At 48.3% G+C, this 17281-nt stretch overlaps 1 protein-coding gene across 1 annotated transcript in view; it reads left to right on the top strand.

Annotated features, from left to right (window-relative positions):
* ST3GAL2 (ST3 beta-galactoside alpha-2,3-sialyltransferase 2) overlaps positions 1 to 17281 on the top strand; it is a 42938-nt gene that overhangs the window by 17480 nt on the left and 8177 nt on the right. Inside the window, exons 2-3 of the mRNA XM_019710237.2 lie at positions 12937 to 14326; positions 16667 to 16860. Coding sequence (XP_019565796.1) covers positions 13988 to 14326; positions 16667 to 16860 — 533 coding nt within the window. The 5' untranslated portion in view covers positions 12937 to 13987. The remainder of the gene's footprint in view (positions 1 to 12936; positions 14327 to 16666; positions 16861 to 17281) is intronic.

Raw genomic sequence — 17281 nt, 5'->3', positions numbered from 1 at the left:
AGCTGACTCTGAGAGGTCAGGTCAGGTTGTGCTGTCTACCTCTCCTCCCTGGAAGTGGCTGCCTGCCCCTAGAGGGAGGGAGGAGGCAGTGCCTGTGGTTAGCCAGGAAAGGAGGCTCTGGAGCAAGACCTGGCAGTGCTGGCCGAGGGGAGGCCAGAGGGCTTGGGGCTGCTGAGGAGCCATGAGGCCTATCCAGTGTCACTGGGCTCCAGCCCAGAAGAGCTGCCCCTGCTGGGGCTGGACAAACAGAATTCTGGTTCTTAGTCAGCCCAACCCTGGAAGCGTAGCACTAATCTAGGAGCTTATGCCCCTTATTCTTACAGAAACCCTCCAAGATGGGTGATAGTCCCTTTACATATAAAAACACAGATCAGAGAGGTTAAATGGTTAATAGCTGGCAAGTGGCAGTGCCAGAATGTGAATCCAAGTTTTTCTAGGCACTTTCTTCTTTTGGGACGCTTGACTGGAAAGGTGCCTTGAGCTGAGGTGAACAGATGAGAGCTCTGAAAAGCCCTAGTTAGGGAGGGTTGCAGCCAGTAGCCTGCGGTGTTTAGGGAAGTAACCAGGGAGAGTGCTGTTTTAGCAGCCCAGAGGCATCTCTGTTGACAGAAAATTAAGAGCGGGATCCTTTGACCATTCCTGTGGTCCAGGCAGCTTCTGTGACTTTTTCACACGCCTTTCCCTTTGCCTCCGATTTGTTAAATCTGGTTTGCACCTGAGGTCTCGTGTTTCTTGGTGATCCACAAGAAGGTGGAGAAAGTTTTCACTTCTAGAATGTCAGAGCTGGAAGAGTAGGGGCAAGATGTAATGATCCCTTTCATCTGCATGCTTACACAACGATTTATAAAAATGGCTTCAAAGCATTGTTTCATCACCATCATTTCTTCTGATTCTTGTAACCCTGGGGTTATGTACAGAGATGATCCTCAGTTGGACAAATATTTTTCGATGCCTACTATATGGAGGCCAATGCGAGGTCCTACAATGATGATACAGAAATGAAGAATAATAAGTATTTTCTGTACTTATTATTTACACTTAGAGTTTATATTTCAAGTGAAGGAGATAGACATGCACATGTATTTTTAGGTTCTGTGTAGGAGCTTGATAAATATGGGCCAGATTTGGCTTATGGTCCAAATTAGTTCATAACCCCGAGAGGATCAAATATGGTGAGAGATGAGGCTTCGGAGAGTGGCCTGGTTTGGGGCTCTCTAGATGCTGTATTAAGGAGCCCGACTTTGGCCCAATGAATAAGGGGACCCCATCTCGTATGCAGGAAGATAATGAGTTTATTCAGTCTGAAGTGTCATTTGTAGATGCTAAAGAGGTAGTTGAGAATGTAGGTCTAGAACCCAGGGTAGAAGAGCAAGCTCGTAGGTGCGGAGGGGGATGGTGCACAGTGGAGAGGCGAAGGAGCAAAAAGGGCGGAGGGCAGACCCTTCAGGATGCCTTAGCAGCTCAAAGAAATAAGGAAGGTCTGGGTCCAGAGAGTGGATTTGGAGACTTGGAAGTCAAACTAGTGGTCAACAGGAGTACACGGGAGATAATCAGAGGGTGGAGGGAGGATTTCCTTCTAATTGTTAAAGAATCTTGGCCTGGAAAGAAAAATGGCTTGCTGCCTGGTGACAGCCTAGACTAGAATTTGGCTCCTGAATCCACTGTTCTTCTGATGTGATTGAAACTAAAGGCTGGGCCTGCTGCAGGCAGGCTGGGGACTTGAAGAGGGGCAGATGGGCCTTTCATCTAGAGTGTCCATATGGACAGTGTGCGTGTTTCCCTGGCCAGGTAAGAGACTGAAATAGTCCAGTGATGTGGAAGAGGGGCTGAAAGGGGGGGCTGCTCAGACCGCATCTGAAAGATGCTGTTTGCATGTCTGCTCACCGCTGCCCTTACCGCTGTGTGCACTGGAATGAAGAGAAGGGTGGGGATGGGAGAGCAGTTTTAATTGGGACTTTTGATCAGCTTACCCCAGGCTATATCAGGCTGCTTTCTTCAGTGTGCTGGCTGTGATTCCATGAATCTCATTAGAGATGGTTTGATATGCTTTCCCAGGAGACGTCGGTATTGGCAGGGATCCCTAGTTCCCTGGTACAAACAGTTTAATCCAACTCATCCAGTCAAGATGGCACCGTAAATTTATACTCTAAACACATAGCAGTAATACATAAAAAGATAAAATTCTAAAAACAGTCATGCACTCCTCCTCCCTACCCCCACACACAATGATAAACAACCTTGTGATGAGGAATGGGATAGGAACACAAGGAAGAAAGCAGGGCTGAAGCTGCAGGCCCGCTGGTCTCTGAGTCTGAAAGCAGGTGGAAGCAGCTGGAAATCTGGGGTAACAGCTATAAAGTGCTCCACATGAAGCATGGAATTAGAGCTAGTACACTGCTTTAACCCGGGGGCTGGAAAAGTAGGTTGAAAAAAGGTTGCTTCCAACCCTTCCCTGGGGGTATGGCTTATAAAGATGTTTACCTTGGATGACAGAACCTCTTGGCCTGGACCCACGCTGAGGTGCTGCTGCAAGATTAGACTCTAGACTGGGAGACCCAAAGGACCTAAGAAGGCAAAGGTAAAAACCCCTAGACAGGGAGGGAAAAGTAAAATATAAGAGATAAGATGAGCTTACACACTGAAGTTCAGAAACACGTGAGGAAAACAAATGCAAAAAAAAAAGAACAAAATCAAAGAAAATTTTACCCCAGAAGAAATGAAAATAACAGAGTAATCACTCATAAAAATAAATAAATAAATAATAACAGAGTAATCAGAAAAGTCTTTACTGAGTATGTTTAGGGCCCTGAGAGAGAGAAGGAAACATGAAATCCATAAAAGAAAATAAAGGGAAGTGATGAAAGAAAAAGAAACAGGAATATGTGGTTCTAAAAATTTAACATTAAAAATTCTAGCAGTGAAAAACAGTGTCATTAGAATTTGATACAGTAGACAGAACTCTAGCCTGAACACAGAGAATTCATAAATTGGAAGCTAGTACTGAGGAATTCCTCTAGAATGCAGGAAGGACACAGAGGACAGATTGACAAGCTTTAGCATGTGTCTAGTAGGAATTTCAGGTATGAGTCAAGAAAATGGCAAAGAAATAATATTTGAAGAGACAATGGCTAAGAATTCCAGGATTGAAGAAACAGCATGAATACCTAACAGAATAGATCCCTAGGCATAATGTAGTGAAACTGCAGGCAAGAATAACGAGAAAATATTAAAAACAAGCGAAAGAAAGAATTCAGAAGGTTGACAATTAGACTGACAGACAACATCTCAACAGTAGATGCCGAAAGATGATAGAAGAGTATCTTTGGGAAGCTAGAGTTCTATATCCAGCTATCATTCAAGAATGATGTAAAACAAAGATACTTCTGGACATCGTAAGACAGCTTTGTCTCTCACAGACCCTTGCTCAAAGAACCTCTAACAGTGTACTTCAGTAAGAAGAATAGTAAACCTGGGAGAAGGAGCAGGTTGCTAGCACCAACATTGGGCAAATTTAATTAACTATAGACAGTATATCGGGATGCTTTCTGCTACAAGTAATAGAATAACCCACAGTGACTTACACTCAAAAAAATATTTAACGAGCTTATAATAAGTACAGCGGTAGGGAGTTGCAGGGCTGGGGCAGTGGTCCAGTATTGACATGAAGGACACTGAATCATGCTGTCATTCTGCTCTGCCAACCTCAGGTGTAAGGACTCCCTCCTCATGGTTGTGAAGTAGCTGCTGTAGCTCCAGGCATCATGTCATCCCTGTATAGCATCCCAAGTGGGAGGCAGGGAGATGCTGGGAGAAAGGAAGCTTTCTAATGTGCCTCTTTTTCTGAAAGGAGAATCTTTCCAAGAAGGTCCCAGCCGACATCTCCTTATGTCTCATTGGCCCAAGCTGGCCCATCCTTAGAGTAATTCCTGGTAAAAGGGAACAGATGTACTACGGTTGGCTTTAACCAGGCTTGCCTCATCTCCTGGGACTGGGTCCTTTGCTCCCTGGACAAAACCAGGATTCTATTGGCAGGAATGAAGGGGGAGTGGCCGCTGGTAGGCATCCAATAGCGTCTGCCACAGATAGCAAAACACACGAACAAAAATTCAGTGTCTAATTTGTGTTTTAATTCACAAAAATAATAAAATTGTTGACCACATTATCAAGGAAGAATAAGGTACAATAAAGTATGGAATTTCATTGTTAAGCCACACCAACTTTCTGCCTTGTTCAAGAGAATAACACTGCTGAAAACAGTAGACTTTATTAGAAGAATGTATACATGCTAACAATTTAAGATAACTAACAATTTAAGATAACCACTAAAAGAGGAATATAATTTCCAAGCCAGAAGGAAAAAGAAAATGTGGTCTGAGTTGGGATAGTGTGTCAATCCAATAGAAGCTGGAAAAGAAAAAAGAACTGAAGGAAAATTGGTGAAGAGAAAACAGTATGATAATAACATAAGTCCAAATATGTAATAAGTATAATGCATTACACACATGTGTTTAAAAATACTATCAGATTGGATAAAAAGCAAGAAATGGTCTGGAGCCTGGAGAGACCTGGTCAGCAGGACGCGGGGACTTAACAGGAATCGCCCTGGCCTTCATCACAGGTGGTTCTGTTCTTTAACTGACTTTGTATTCCTTGCCCCATCTTTCCCTGTCTCTCCCCAACTGTTTCTGTCAGCCTTATCTGCATAGCTGTTGATATAACCTTGTTTTTCTAGACTTTGCTTCCTGCCCTAGAGTAGATACACATAACACATTCCTGGACTTTCCCCCACTAAGACACAAACCACACTGGGACTCCTGGAGGGGCAGTTGTGGAGCAGAGCAGGGACCCCACATCTCAGTTCTTCCCTGCTCCACCTCCTCCCCATGCCTCAGAGCCCAGCATTCCTCCCCTTACGACCTGTTTCTTAGGGTGCAACATTGATCCTGTCTCAGTGAAGAACGATCGCTTATTTCTCTAGGACTTAATTGATAGTTAGCCAGAGTGACGATCATAGGTTTTGAGAACTTTGTTAGCTCTTACTTTCTGGTTTCCTGGCTGCTAACTTTGTGCAGCCTCAGAAGTACCAGAGCTGAGATCTCAGATAGGATGTCAAGTCACGGCAAGATGTTCTGCGAGAAGGCAGGGGCTCGAGAGGGTAGACACTACCTGAGGGGTTGTAATAGGGGAGTGGGGAGGCCTGAGTTACTAGGATAATTACTGTGTTTCCCCGAAAATAAGACCTAGCTGGACAATCAGCTCTAATGCATCTTTTGGAGCAAAAATTAATATAAGACCCAGTCTTACTTTACTATAAGACCATGTCTTTAATATAATATGATACAATATACTGGGTCTTATATTAATTCTTGCTCCAAAAGATGCATTAGAGCTGATTTTCCGGCTAGGTCTTATTTTCGGGGAAACACAGTATGAGGGTCTGTCAGGGCTGGTGCCGGGATGTTGCAATGTGATGACTTCAGTTAGCCAAGTATGTGGAGGTGAAGCAACCAGTTCTCAGCCACTTCAAGGGCATGTATGCCTCACTGGGTTTGAGATGTGTGTGAGGGAGAGGCTGTCAGGTTTCTTCCTCAAGACACACACACACACACACACACACACACACACACGGCACCTCCTGCCATTTGCAGGAGGCAGGAAGTTTGCTGGAGTTGTTAGGTTGGCAGGGATCTAAGGCACTGGGAACACTTCAATGGTTGTAACTCAGTGAGAAAAGCCTCTCTGGAAGGCAGTGGGCATTCATGGAAGGTAGCAGTGGCCTCGGAGCCATCAGACCTGGAGTGGCATTAAAGCTCCGTCACTTACCGCCTGGCTGACCTCATTCAGCTAGTCATGGGGCTTCTGGGAATATCAAATGAGAGGCTCTGCCTGAAAATGCTCAGAAACTCATAAAGCATCATGTGTGTGAGTAATAATCTGTGGTTTGATGTCTCTACATTGTGGCTCTGGGACACATACTCAGGTTGTGTCAGTGGGTGGAAAGAGGGTGCTTTATTAGCATATTGAGCTAGAATTGTTTTCCTTCTCCCCATCCCTTCCAGATTTAAGAGCCCACCCCGCCTACTCCCATCCTCTGCGCCTTATTTTGACATTTCATTTCTCTGTCTGCCAAGAAGATTGTGTTCAGCTGCTCTGGTCTGCGGCTGTGCTATCCTGTGCTTCATTAGGTTAATTAGATGGCTTATCTCCTGGGAACTGACTGGAAAATGGCTCTAAAACCGCCCTAGCCTCCCAAACCCAGTCCATGCTGTTCTTTTGGGGCCGCCTTTGCTGCTCAATCTCATATGCCTGCTTCACCTCTCCTTTACCTGTGAGCTGGTGAGGGCCATCTTTATCTTCCATTGGTTCCTTGTATCTGCTCAAGGGAGCATCCCCTGATAGATAGAAGGCTGTCCCAGGAGGAAAATCATCCATTCTTCAAGGGCCTTGCTGCCATTGACCTTTGTTTTTTTCTTTTAAAGATTTTATTGGGCAGTACTGGGGAACAGTGTGTTTCTTCAGGGCTTGCGTTGTCCTTCAATCTAGTTGTGGAGGGCGCAGCTCAGCTCCAAGTCCAGTCGCCGTTTTCAATCTTTAGTTGCAGGGGGCACAGCCCACCATCCCGTGTGGGAATTGAACCGGCAACCTTGTTGTTGAGAGCTCGCGCTCTCAACAACTGAGCCATCCGGCTCCCCCTGCCCTTGACCTTCTTGATTCTGGTTGCCACTTCCTCTGTTCACTCTCAGTATCTCAAGCTCATCCAGCCATTCAGGAGACGTTTATTGTTAAATGGTCTCACCAAATTTGCTTAAGCTGGGACCACAAACCTCATGGAAAACCATAGCATTGCCTCGCCACCCACTAAATTTTCTTCATTACTCCCCTTCTCTTAGAGGACTGTTTCACATCAGCTCTCTCTAAATCTCCAAGCCCAACAATTAAGAAGACCCTCTTCATTTTCCTACCACCAAAGGTATCACTCCTTGTGTCTGTGCCCCGTGCTCTGCGCTGCTTCCTGTTTCACAGGTAGACCCTCCATGTAGGCACTGACTCCGACCCCTTCTTGCTACTCAAGGAGTTTGCTTCTCAGTTATCCTTTCTTTTTCCCGCAGCATTGACTTTTCCCTCTACTGAATCATTCCCACTAGTATGTAAACATTGTTTAATATCTGCCAACTTAACCTCCATTCCACTTCATCCCAATCCCCTTTTCTTTGGTAACATCTTTATTGAGATACAATTCCCATATCATACAGTTCACCCATTTCAAGTGTACAGCTCAGTGGTTTTTCAAGTGTACAGCTCAGTGCTTATTCACATGGTTATGCAACCAACCATCACCACAAACAATGTTAGAACATTTCATCACCCCAGAAGGAAACTCTCTGCCTATTAGCAATCGCGTCCATCTCCCCCAACCCCCAGCCCTAGGCAACCCCTAATCTACTTTATGGATTTGCCTCTTCTGGACATTTCACATAAATGGAATCATATCATATGTAGTCTTTGGCTTCTTTCATGTAGCACAATGGTTTTGGAGGTTCATTCATGTTGTAGCACGTATCAGACCTTCATTCCTTTTTATGGCTGAATAAGATTCCATTGTATGGCTAGATCACATTTTGTTTGTTCATGGGTTGATTGAACTTTTAGTTGTTTCCACATTAGAGCTAATATGAATAATGCTACTTATAACCATTTATGTACAACTTTTTGTGTAGACATATGTTTTCTTTTGTTTTAGGTATATACCTAGGAGTAGAATTGCTGAGTCATATGGTGACTATGTTTTTTTGTGTGTGTTTTTTTAAGATTTTATTGGGGACGGGGAGCAGGACTTTATTGGGGAACAGTGTGTACTTCCAGGCCTTTTTTTCAAGTCAAGTTGTTGTCCTTTCAGTCTTAGTTGTGGAGGGCGCAGCTCAGCTCCAGGTCTAGTTGCCGTTTCTAGTTGCAGGGTGCGCAGCCCACCATCCCTTGCGGGAGTCGAACTGGCAACCTTGTGGTTGAGAGGACGTGCTCCAACCAACTGAGCCATCCAGGAGCGCAGCAGCAGCTCAGCTCAAGGTGCTGTGTTCAATCTTAGTTGCAGGGGGCGGAGCCCAGCATCCATCCCTTGCGGGACTTGAGGAGTTGAACCAGCAACCTTGTGGTTGAGAGCCCACGAGCCCATGTGGGAATCGAACCGGCAGCCTTCGAAGTTAGGAGCATGGAGCTCTAACTGCCTGAGCCACCTGGCTGGCCTGGTGACTCTATGTTTAACCTTTTGAGGAACGGCCAGACTGTTTTCCAAAGTGGTTGCACCATTTTACAATCCCACTAGTAATATATGAATGAGGGTTCTTCATGTTTTTTATTATTGCCATTCTAGTGGGTGGAAAATGATATCTGATTGTGGTCCTGATTTGTATTTCCCTGATAGCTGATGTTGAGCATGTTTTCATTTTCTTTTTTAGCCATTTCTCACCCAGTCAGGTTTTCACCTCCACCATACCTATGGCTATACAATTGTCTTACTTACTTTTTCAGAAAAAAAATTGACACAGTGAATTCTCCTTCATGGTTGAAACACATTTTTCTCTTGGCTTCCCAGACATAGGGCTGGTTTTCACCCTGCTTCACTGGCTATTTCTTTCCTGTCTCTTTACTGGCTTCTCCTCTTCTAGACATTGGAGTGCCCCAAGGCTCTCACCTGGGTCACCTTCTCTTAACTATGTCAGGCTCTCCCTAGATAATTTCTTCTGATCCTGTAGTTTAAAAAAATAAACTGTACTCTGATGACTCTCAAACATATCCCTCCAGTTCTGGCCTCATCCATGAGCTTCTAACATGTGTGTCCAACTTCCTCTTGTCCACATGGATGTCTGAAGGACATCTCAAATGTAATCTGCCACAAACAGAACTGCTTGTTTTTTGTTTTTTTTTAATTGGGGGACAGTGTATTTTTCCAGGACCCATCATCTCCAAGTTAAGTTGTTGTTTTCAATCTAGTTGTGGAGGATGCAGCTCACTGGCCCATGTGGGAATCGAACCAGCAATGCTGTTGTTCAGAGCTTGCGCTCTAGCCAACTGAGCCATCCGGCTGCTCCCTGTCATGAGCATTCCTGTATGTCTCTTGGTACACATGTTCATATGTACCTAGTAGTAGACACACTAGAGTTTACTATACACCCACCAGGATGCCTAAAATTAAAAAGATAGCAAATATTGAGGACATGCAACAAATGGAACTCTCATACATTACTGGTGGAAAAGTAAAATGCTACAACTACTTTGAAAAACTATTTCGTAATTTCTAGTAAAGTTAAACATATGCCTAACTTATGACCCAGTAATTTCACTCCCAGCTATTTACCCAAGAGAAATGAGAAAGTGTGTGTGTATGTGTCCACAAAAAGACTTAAACAAGAAATTAATGGCAATTTTATTTTTAACAACGAAAAACTAGAAACAATTCAAATGTCCAGGCATGGAAAAGGACAAACAACTTGGATGACTCTCCAAAGCTTTGCACTGAGCAAAAGAAGCCAGACCCAAGGGTACATGTGTGTTTATATGAATTTCAAATGCAAGTAAATTTACTCTATGGTGACAGAACTCAGAAAAGTGGTGGAGCAGTAGAACAAAGGAGGAAACTTTCTGGGGAGATGGAAATGCTCTGTATTATACACATAGGTAAAAACTCATCAAACTTTACATTGAAAGATTTCTGTGCTTTATTATATATGAATTAAACCTTATTGAAAAAAAGAGATTGTCCCAAGTTGGGGTGAGGTGTTGGGGGGAAATGAAACAGTATATTCAACCTGTTGTCAGGGTTCAACTTGAGCTTTAAATCTGTTTAGTATGACAAGCAGGCAAAACGCATGGTCTTTCTTAGAATCGTAGTTCAGGGAGTATAAATATTCAGCCTTTGGGTGAGAAACCATTTGTTCCCTCCCAGACCTGAGGAAGATTACAATCTGAGGATATTTATACACATGGGAAGTCTTAAAATAAATTATCAGGACGACTGGGAGAACTTTCTATTCTCTCATTCTCTTCCCAAGACACATTTTCTGTGAGAAAGGTGATTTTTAATTTCTCTTTAAAAACAAAGAAACCACTACTGGCCTATCGTCAGGTCCATCTTTATTAAGTAATTAAAAAAGGCTCTTCCAAAGCATTGTATTAATTATTTTCCCACCAGAGGTGAGTGCATGAGTGTTCTTTATACTCTACATCCTTTCAAAACTGTTGGCACTGTTAGTTTTAAAACATTTGCTCCAAGGATTCATTTTAAAATATAAATCAGGCCATGACACGTCTCTGCTCAAGACTGTCCCTTCAGATTCCTAATAAATCCTAATCCCTTCAAAGCCTTCTGTGGCCAGGCTTCTGTGCTTTCCTCTTGGACACGCTCTCCTGCTTTGCTGACCTTCTTGCTGTCTGTAATAGGCCAGGCTTGTTCCTCTCAGCCCTTTGTGCTCCTGTTCCCGCTCATGGCTCCTTGTAATTTCCCTCCCATAGCACTTTGTAATCACCTGTGCCTTTGTATTTGCCACAAAACTGGAAGCTCCATGAAGACAGGATGGGTATGTTCTGTCCCACACCATCACCCTAGCCCAGCTCTGGCCCTTAAAGTATCTATTGAATGAATAAACGAGCTTCACCAGCCAGATAACCCTGGAAGTCTGGCCTGCTTCCCTTTGTGGGTACAAGGTGTGTGTGTGGGGGGGAGGCGAATGCCACAGTGTGCACCCTACCCCCCGACTTTTTATATGGGGGTATGCATGGGCTTAAAATGAATGGTCAGAGCAGCTGTGAAGGGGAAAAATCTGAATTAGGCCGTGGGCACCTGGAGGGCACAGGGAGTTCACAGGAGAAGACAAGACACGTGAAAGCGCTTTGTAGGGGTCCACAGTGGATGACTTCCGGGGTTTTTAATGCATGTCGAGAGGCTTCTGATCTTTTTTAGTCCCAATTAGCAACAACGCTTCCCTGTGCCTCCATTTGCCCTCAATGCAAGTTGGGCAGCTCAAGCTCCCAGGAACAGCCATCCATGGGGTTCCCAAAGCTTGGACTTTTGCCAGCTACTCTACTTCTGTGCTCTTCCCAAACACATCGTCGAAACTAGGGCTTTTCCTCTCCCCAGCAAAGTAGTCAGTTACCTTACATGCCCCTTCATTGAGTTCAGGTCCCAAGGAGTTCCTCACATCCCTGATCGGGGAGATGCTTCCTTTGGAGCCTACTGTGCCAGCCAGCTCCTGCCCAGCCCCTGCCTTCAGTGGCCACAGGAGGCTGCCCACCAGAAACCAGGTCTCCCCAGCAAGGCCCCTTGCTCAGCCTAGGAAGTCACCACCTCCCAGGGCCACTTGTTTCACACCTAGCCCTCCTCAGAACACAGGACGGTGGGAGCCAGACCCTGCAAAACCAAGTTCTCTTCTTAGATATTGGGCATGGAAATGGGCAAAGAGAGAACTGGAAGAGACAATGACCAGGCTTCCTGTTTACAGACCAGTCAAATGCCACGCCTGGAGTCTGGCCTGCCACATAGCCGTAGAGAATTGGAAGGAGCACACTGGAGCCAGTGCTGCTGGGGCCCCTATGGATGAGAGCCAGGAGTGCTGCGTGAGGCGTGTGGGTGACCCTGGGAAGCCAGCTTCTGTGTCTCCTTGTCTCTCACCCGAGTCCCTGGGTAGTTCAGCGCTCTTGGCCTTTTCCTGTGCCTTGGCCAGTCAAAGGGTTTGGAACCAGATAAACCTGAACTCAGATCTCACCTCCATTCTTGAGGTCATGACCTTATGCAAATTCCTTCACTTCTGTGAGCATTGTCCCCCTTTCTCCCAAATAATGCCATCCTTATTGGAACATGCTAGTTCCGTTCCCTGATGGCTTTGTGGTTTGGCTTGGCCCCAGAAATTTGAACTGCCATGAAAGGGCAGCTGAGGTTCTTGAACATAGAGCTGGAGAGGCCTTCTCTGCAGCTGCTGGCAGCAGCCAGAGGACCCTGAAAGGGCTGGCTGGAGCTTGAGCTTTCAGTTAGGAGCTGTAAGGCCCAGGGGCCAGGCAGAATTGGGCTCGCCAGATTCAGACAGGCACTGGCAAGGGAGAGGCAGGCATCCAAAATTAAGTAATCCTTGTGGTGTGGGGCCAGGGCCTGGAGCCTCCACTCTCACCTTGGTCTGACTCCTTTGTGTGTGGCATGGATTCAGGCTCCTTTCCTTAGCGTCCAGCCCCAAACCATGATCAGGCGGCCTTTTCTCCTTGCTCTGCCAGCCAGGGCAGCACTGGGCCTTAGGCTGTCAGCGCCCCCAGGGACCCTGGCATTCGTTTCGTCCATAACCTGCAGATGAATGCAACAGCCCAGAGGGCCGAGTGCCTGGTACCCCTGTGTCCAGACACAGTCAGGTTCTCTCCCTGACACCAGAGCTGGAAGGATTGTTAATGGTTCACCAAGCTAACCCAGGAGAGAAGGGGGCAAATTTCAGGGCCCAGGCCCAGCCCCGTCTTACATAGAGGGCCTTCTCACAGCATCAGAGGGCACAAGAGCACTAGGATGGGGAGTCATATCCTTAGTCCTCTGAGATCTGTGGGCTATTTTTTAATTAAATTTCACCTGAAATTAATGTCACGTGCTTGGACTAGGAACTTCCTAAACCTTGTTGTTTCAGTGACTCGCCATGTGGCTCTAGGGAAATAACTGTCATTGTCTACCTTCTGGCTAATAAGTGAGGAGGTGGGCTCATCTCATCCTCTGCGGCCCTACTTGCTAAAGCAATGCTCTAACTATCTGTGGCTAGTTAGAGGCGAGAGCCGTTTCTTTTATCCTGTGCTTAAGGGGGTGTTACCTCTACTGCCAGCTTTGTCCCCTCAGGGACTTGGAGGTGGGGCTTGGGGAGAACATGTGCGCACGTGCACAATTTATCTGCTCATTATTTTTCTTCTCTGCAATTTCAGGGTCATGCTACAGCAGCCCCGCACCTGAGAAGTGAGGGGGAAACTGAGGGGGGCTTGCTGCTAGCAGGAGCTAACAGCAAGACGGCAGGACTGCTGGATGGCTTGGCGTCAGAGGAGTGGGGATGGGAAGAGCAGCCTCTGAGCTCGGGCCAGCAATACCAGGAAAGAGGCCTGGGCCCTGGCAGGGAGATCGACACACGCTCCGCTGACCCAGACTGCATTCGAAGCAGCACCTCGTTGAGCAGCAGCTGCGCCCAGGCCCCAGAGGACCCCATTGCTGGAGCAGGAGGTCTGTAACCCCTTACACAGCTGCAGTTGGGGCTGTGACCATTAGGAGAAAGGACCTACACCTCGGACGGGAAGTGGAAGGGCAGAACCTAACAAAAGGAGGATCTTGGTCTCTGCAGCAGAGTTTTCTGACACCCACAGAGCTTCCTGGGTTTCTTCTCTCAGGGTTGGGGCCTGGTTCCCCTCCCTTGGTGGAGGGGTGGACACCTCTTGCATGGAATCAAGGCTGCTTGAAGCCCACATTTTCTCTGTTGTGATTGAGGTTTAAGGGCTTCCCCGCTGCAGGGGACGGGGGGCTGCCTCGGCGTCTGCTCATGAGCCACAAGGACCCCGAATGCTCCAGACTGGACCGTTTCAAGCCGCCAAAAAGGGGGGCCCCCAGAGTTGGCAGCCAGCAACTCCAAGGGACTAGAAGGCTGGAATGGACTGACCTTCCCCTCCTCAGGGCGGCGGGAGAGGCAGAGCATCTGTGGCCCAGCTAGTGACGGAGAGACCCAATGAAGCCATAAGCAGGAGCCCAAGTGTCTCAGGGAGAGGGGAGCCACGCTTGCCTCTGCGCTTTCTCCTTCCACTGAAAGAGGGTGTGGCCTGGGACTCCTGCGCTGTCTCCTCTTTGGCACACGCCCTTATGCCCTTTGTACCCCGTGTTAGAACAAGCAGGCTACGCTGTGGCTGGCCCACTGGTGGACTGGGAAAGGAGTGGCCTCAGTGACACCCGGCCACCCGCCGGGCTGGTGGTCCGGACCTCTTGGCGCTTCACACCATGAAGTGCTCCCTGCGGGTGTGGTTCCTTTCTGTGGCCTTCTTGCTGGTGTTCATCATGTCACTGCTCGTCACCTACTCCCATCACAGCATGGCCACCCTGCCCTACCTGGACTTGGGGGTCCTGGGGGGGACCCACCGGGTGAAGCTTCTGCCCGGCTACGCTGGCCTGCAGCGCCTCAGCAAGGAAGGGCTTGCCGGCAAGAGCTGTACCTGCCGCCATTGCATGGGTGATGCCGGCGCCTCCGACTGGTTTGACAGCCACTTTGACAGCAACATTTCCCCTGTCTGGACCCGTGAGAACATGGATCTGCCCCCGGATGTCCAGAGGTGGTGGATGGTGAGAGAGCCGTAGCCCCTCCTGCCTCCTTTTGCGGCCCCTCTCAGGGTCTGTGCCCCCTGTTTGGGAGTTACTCTTAGAGCCCCCTCTTGGATTTGGGCTGCCTCCTGGCCCCCAGAGCCTTGACAAAGTGAGAGGCCCATTTGACCAGAGCCATCTGCTAGGATCACAGATTCCAAAGGGCAGAGTGAGCTTTGGCCTAGAAGGAGAGAGAACAATACTGTCTAGAAGGTCTTCCCGTTAGAAGAGGCGGCCACTCAGCTCCAGGGATTGTTGTTATGCCTGGGTGCAACTCGTCACTGCTGGATCTTCTGACCCTTTGAGAAAACCTGGAAGTCTTGATTTTTTTTTTTGCTCAGTGTCCTAATTTATAAATGTTGGCCCTAAATTTTAAAAACCGTGCGGTCCACTCACTTGGTTCTTCTGGGCTGGGATAAGAAAGCATTGTCAACTCCCCTCGGGACTAAGGGAGGTAAAGGGGAAGAGATGAGAGGACAGGTGTGCCCAAGCCTCCCGCTCTTCCGGGTCCCATCCCCTTTCTGCTGCTTTTACTCATAACTCCCTTTACCTCGTCCCCGTCTTCCCTGAAGCGTCACTCCCAGACTCTGCCAGGGCCATGTGGTTGCCACACGTGTCAAGGGCAGAGCAGCATCAGTACTTAACCCCGGGGCCCACAGACTGCCAGCATTCCGCACTGGGGGACTTGGGGGGCAACTCATGGTCCCTGGTCTCCCCAGCTGGCAAAGGGGAGGATGGTGACTCCCCACCTTTCTCACATTCAGGGAAGCTGTGAGGATGAGCTCATGTGAGCAGGCTAATCAGAACAACTCTCAGATCCTGCTTTCTGGCCCAGAATGTCAGAGTTCCTAAGGTCAGGGAGGTCTACACGGGCCAGCAGGAGCCCCACAGGCGCTTCCCAGGACAGCCCAGGGCTCTTGAAGGGTCCTGCCTGCCGCTCATAGTCACAGCTTTCAACCTTCATTTTATGGGGAAAATCAAACTTCAGAGAGTGCACAGGGCCTGCCCAAGGTCTCAGGTCCCATCTAGGGCCAGAACAGGACTCTGGGCAGGGGTAGACTGTGGGTAGGCCAGGCCTCCTGCCTGCCGGGATGGAGCTCAGGGCTCGTTAAGCACCAGCCATGTTCCTCAGCTGAGACACAGCAGAAACCGCTTCTCCCTGGTCCCCCACAGCCACCGTCTTTTACCATGATCTTAGGAGTTCTCATCTCAGAGCTAAGCTCCCCCTCCACACAGAGTTTGTGTTCTTGTTCTCAGGGGGTCCTTCCTGTACTCAGAAGAGGCAGAGAGGCCAGCCTATCCCATCCCTTTCATGTATTCTGTCACCTGAGCAGCTCCTGCCCAGCCATAATCCCGTGGCGTGGCGTTCCGGCTCACACCACAGAGCATTGTAAAGCCTTAGTTTTGACTTTACCAACTGGTGGCCCTGGACCAAGGCCAGCCCACTCAGTGTTCTTAAAATATTTGCATCAGTTACCAACATTTATGAATTAGGATATTTCACATGAAATCCATATAATAAGCTTCTCTTGAAAAATTAGAAATTTTGGTCCTTGTGGGCTCACAATCCCACGTGGCAACCATTGACTGAATTTGCCCCTTATTGGTGGGGCCTCCTGTTTGCTATAGGCCCCACCTTCCATTTCATTCCTGTGTGTCACCTGCCTGGCCCATTAGGCAATTGAGTGCTGCCCCGGCCTCCTTTTGTGGTCTTTCACCGTCACATGCAGGGGACCAGTTTCATTCTGGCTATTTTGGCTTTGAAGGAATTTCTGTGCCTTTCTCCCCCTTCCAAGGAGGGCTCATGGAGTGGGCCCAGGTAGCCTGTGAATTTTGCTGACAGGGCTTCTGTCACCTCCATCCTAAAAAAGAGGCACCCTCTGTAGACTGATAGGGAACGAGCTCAGCAGGGCTTTCCGCATGGCCCGTACCTCAAAATCACCTTTTTATGTGACTCAGCTGCCCTGAGGGGATGGCAGAGCAAAGGTTTCTTCATGCATGACGAGCCCACCCAGGAGGTTTCTCTGCTTCATGGTGTAGGCCTGCAGCTCCCTGGAGAGTGTGCCTTGACCCCTGATCCCCCACTCCCAGTCCACCCCCACGTGCATCAGAACACCTCAAAGAGAGACTTCAGGATTGTAGAGGGGACGGGAGGGGCCTCACTGCTCTGCGAACCCCTGCTCCCTGACAGAGCCTGGTTAGGAGTCCTGTGTGGCTTGGACCCTGGAGGGTGAGGGTGGGGAGGGGAGGCACGCAGGAGTCCCTCCCTGCTCATACCTGCTCTCCTCCCTGCTTGTCCTTTTTTCTCCCTGCTCTCTGCAGATGTTACAGCCCCAGTTCAAGTCACACAACACCAATGAGGTGCTGGAGAAGCTGTTCCAGATTGTACCAGGCGAGAACCCCTACCGTTTCCGGGACCCCCAGCAGTGCCGGCGTTGTGCTGTGGTTGGGAACTCTGGCAACTTGCGAGGCTCCGGCTATGGGCCAGATGTGGACGGGCACAACTTCATCATGAGGTGAGCCGTGGAAGCCTGAGGTTAGGCCCAGGACAAGCCTCCTTGGCCTTGGCTGGCGGTATAGGAGTTGCCAACTGCTAGGGTTACTCTGGGCCTCTGACACCCAGAACCTTCTTGCCAGGCTCTTACCTCTGTTTGTTTGGTGGGTGGAGAGGTAGAATTCCCATTCTAGACTTTGTCTGAGGCCTGCACTCAGCTTCCAACTCTGAATTACTCTGAAAAGAGCTGAAACTGGACTCCTGGCTGACAGCTGGTGAAAACTCCCATCAGAGGCCCTTCCTTCTGCCTGGTCCCCTCAGTAGTTGGGCCAGGAGTGAGGGCCCCAAACCAAACTAGCATCTTGTTTAAGCGCCACAGGTAATTCCTTCTGGCAGACTCATAGAAGACAGATGTCATGGGTGGAAAAGGTGATATGCCATGT

Source organism: Rhinolophus sinicus, linkage group LG11, assembly GCF_036562045.2.
Source record: "Rhinolophus sinicus isolate RSC01 linkage group LG11, ASM3656204v1, whole genome shotgun sequence".
Lineage (NCBI taxonomy): Eukaryota > Metazoa > Chordata > Mammalia > Chiroptera > Rhinolophidae > Rhinolophus > Rhinolophus sinicus.
The sequence above is the reverse complement of the archived record's forward strand: the minus strand, read 5'-3'. Positions and strand labels throughout refer to the sequence as shown.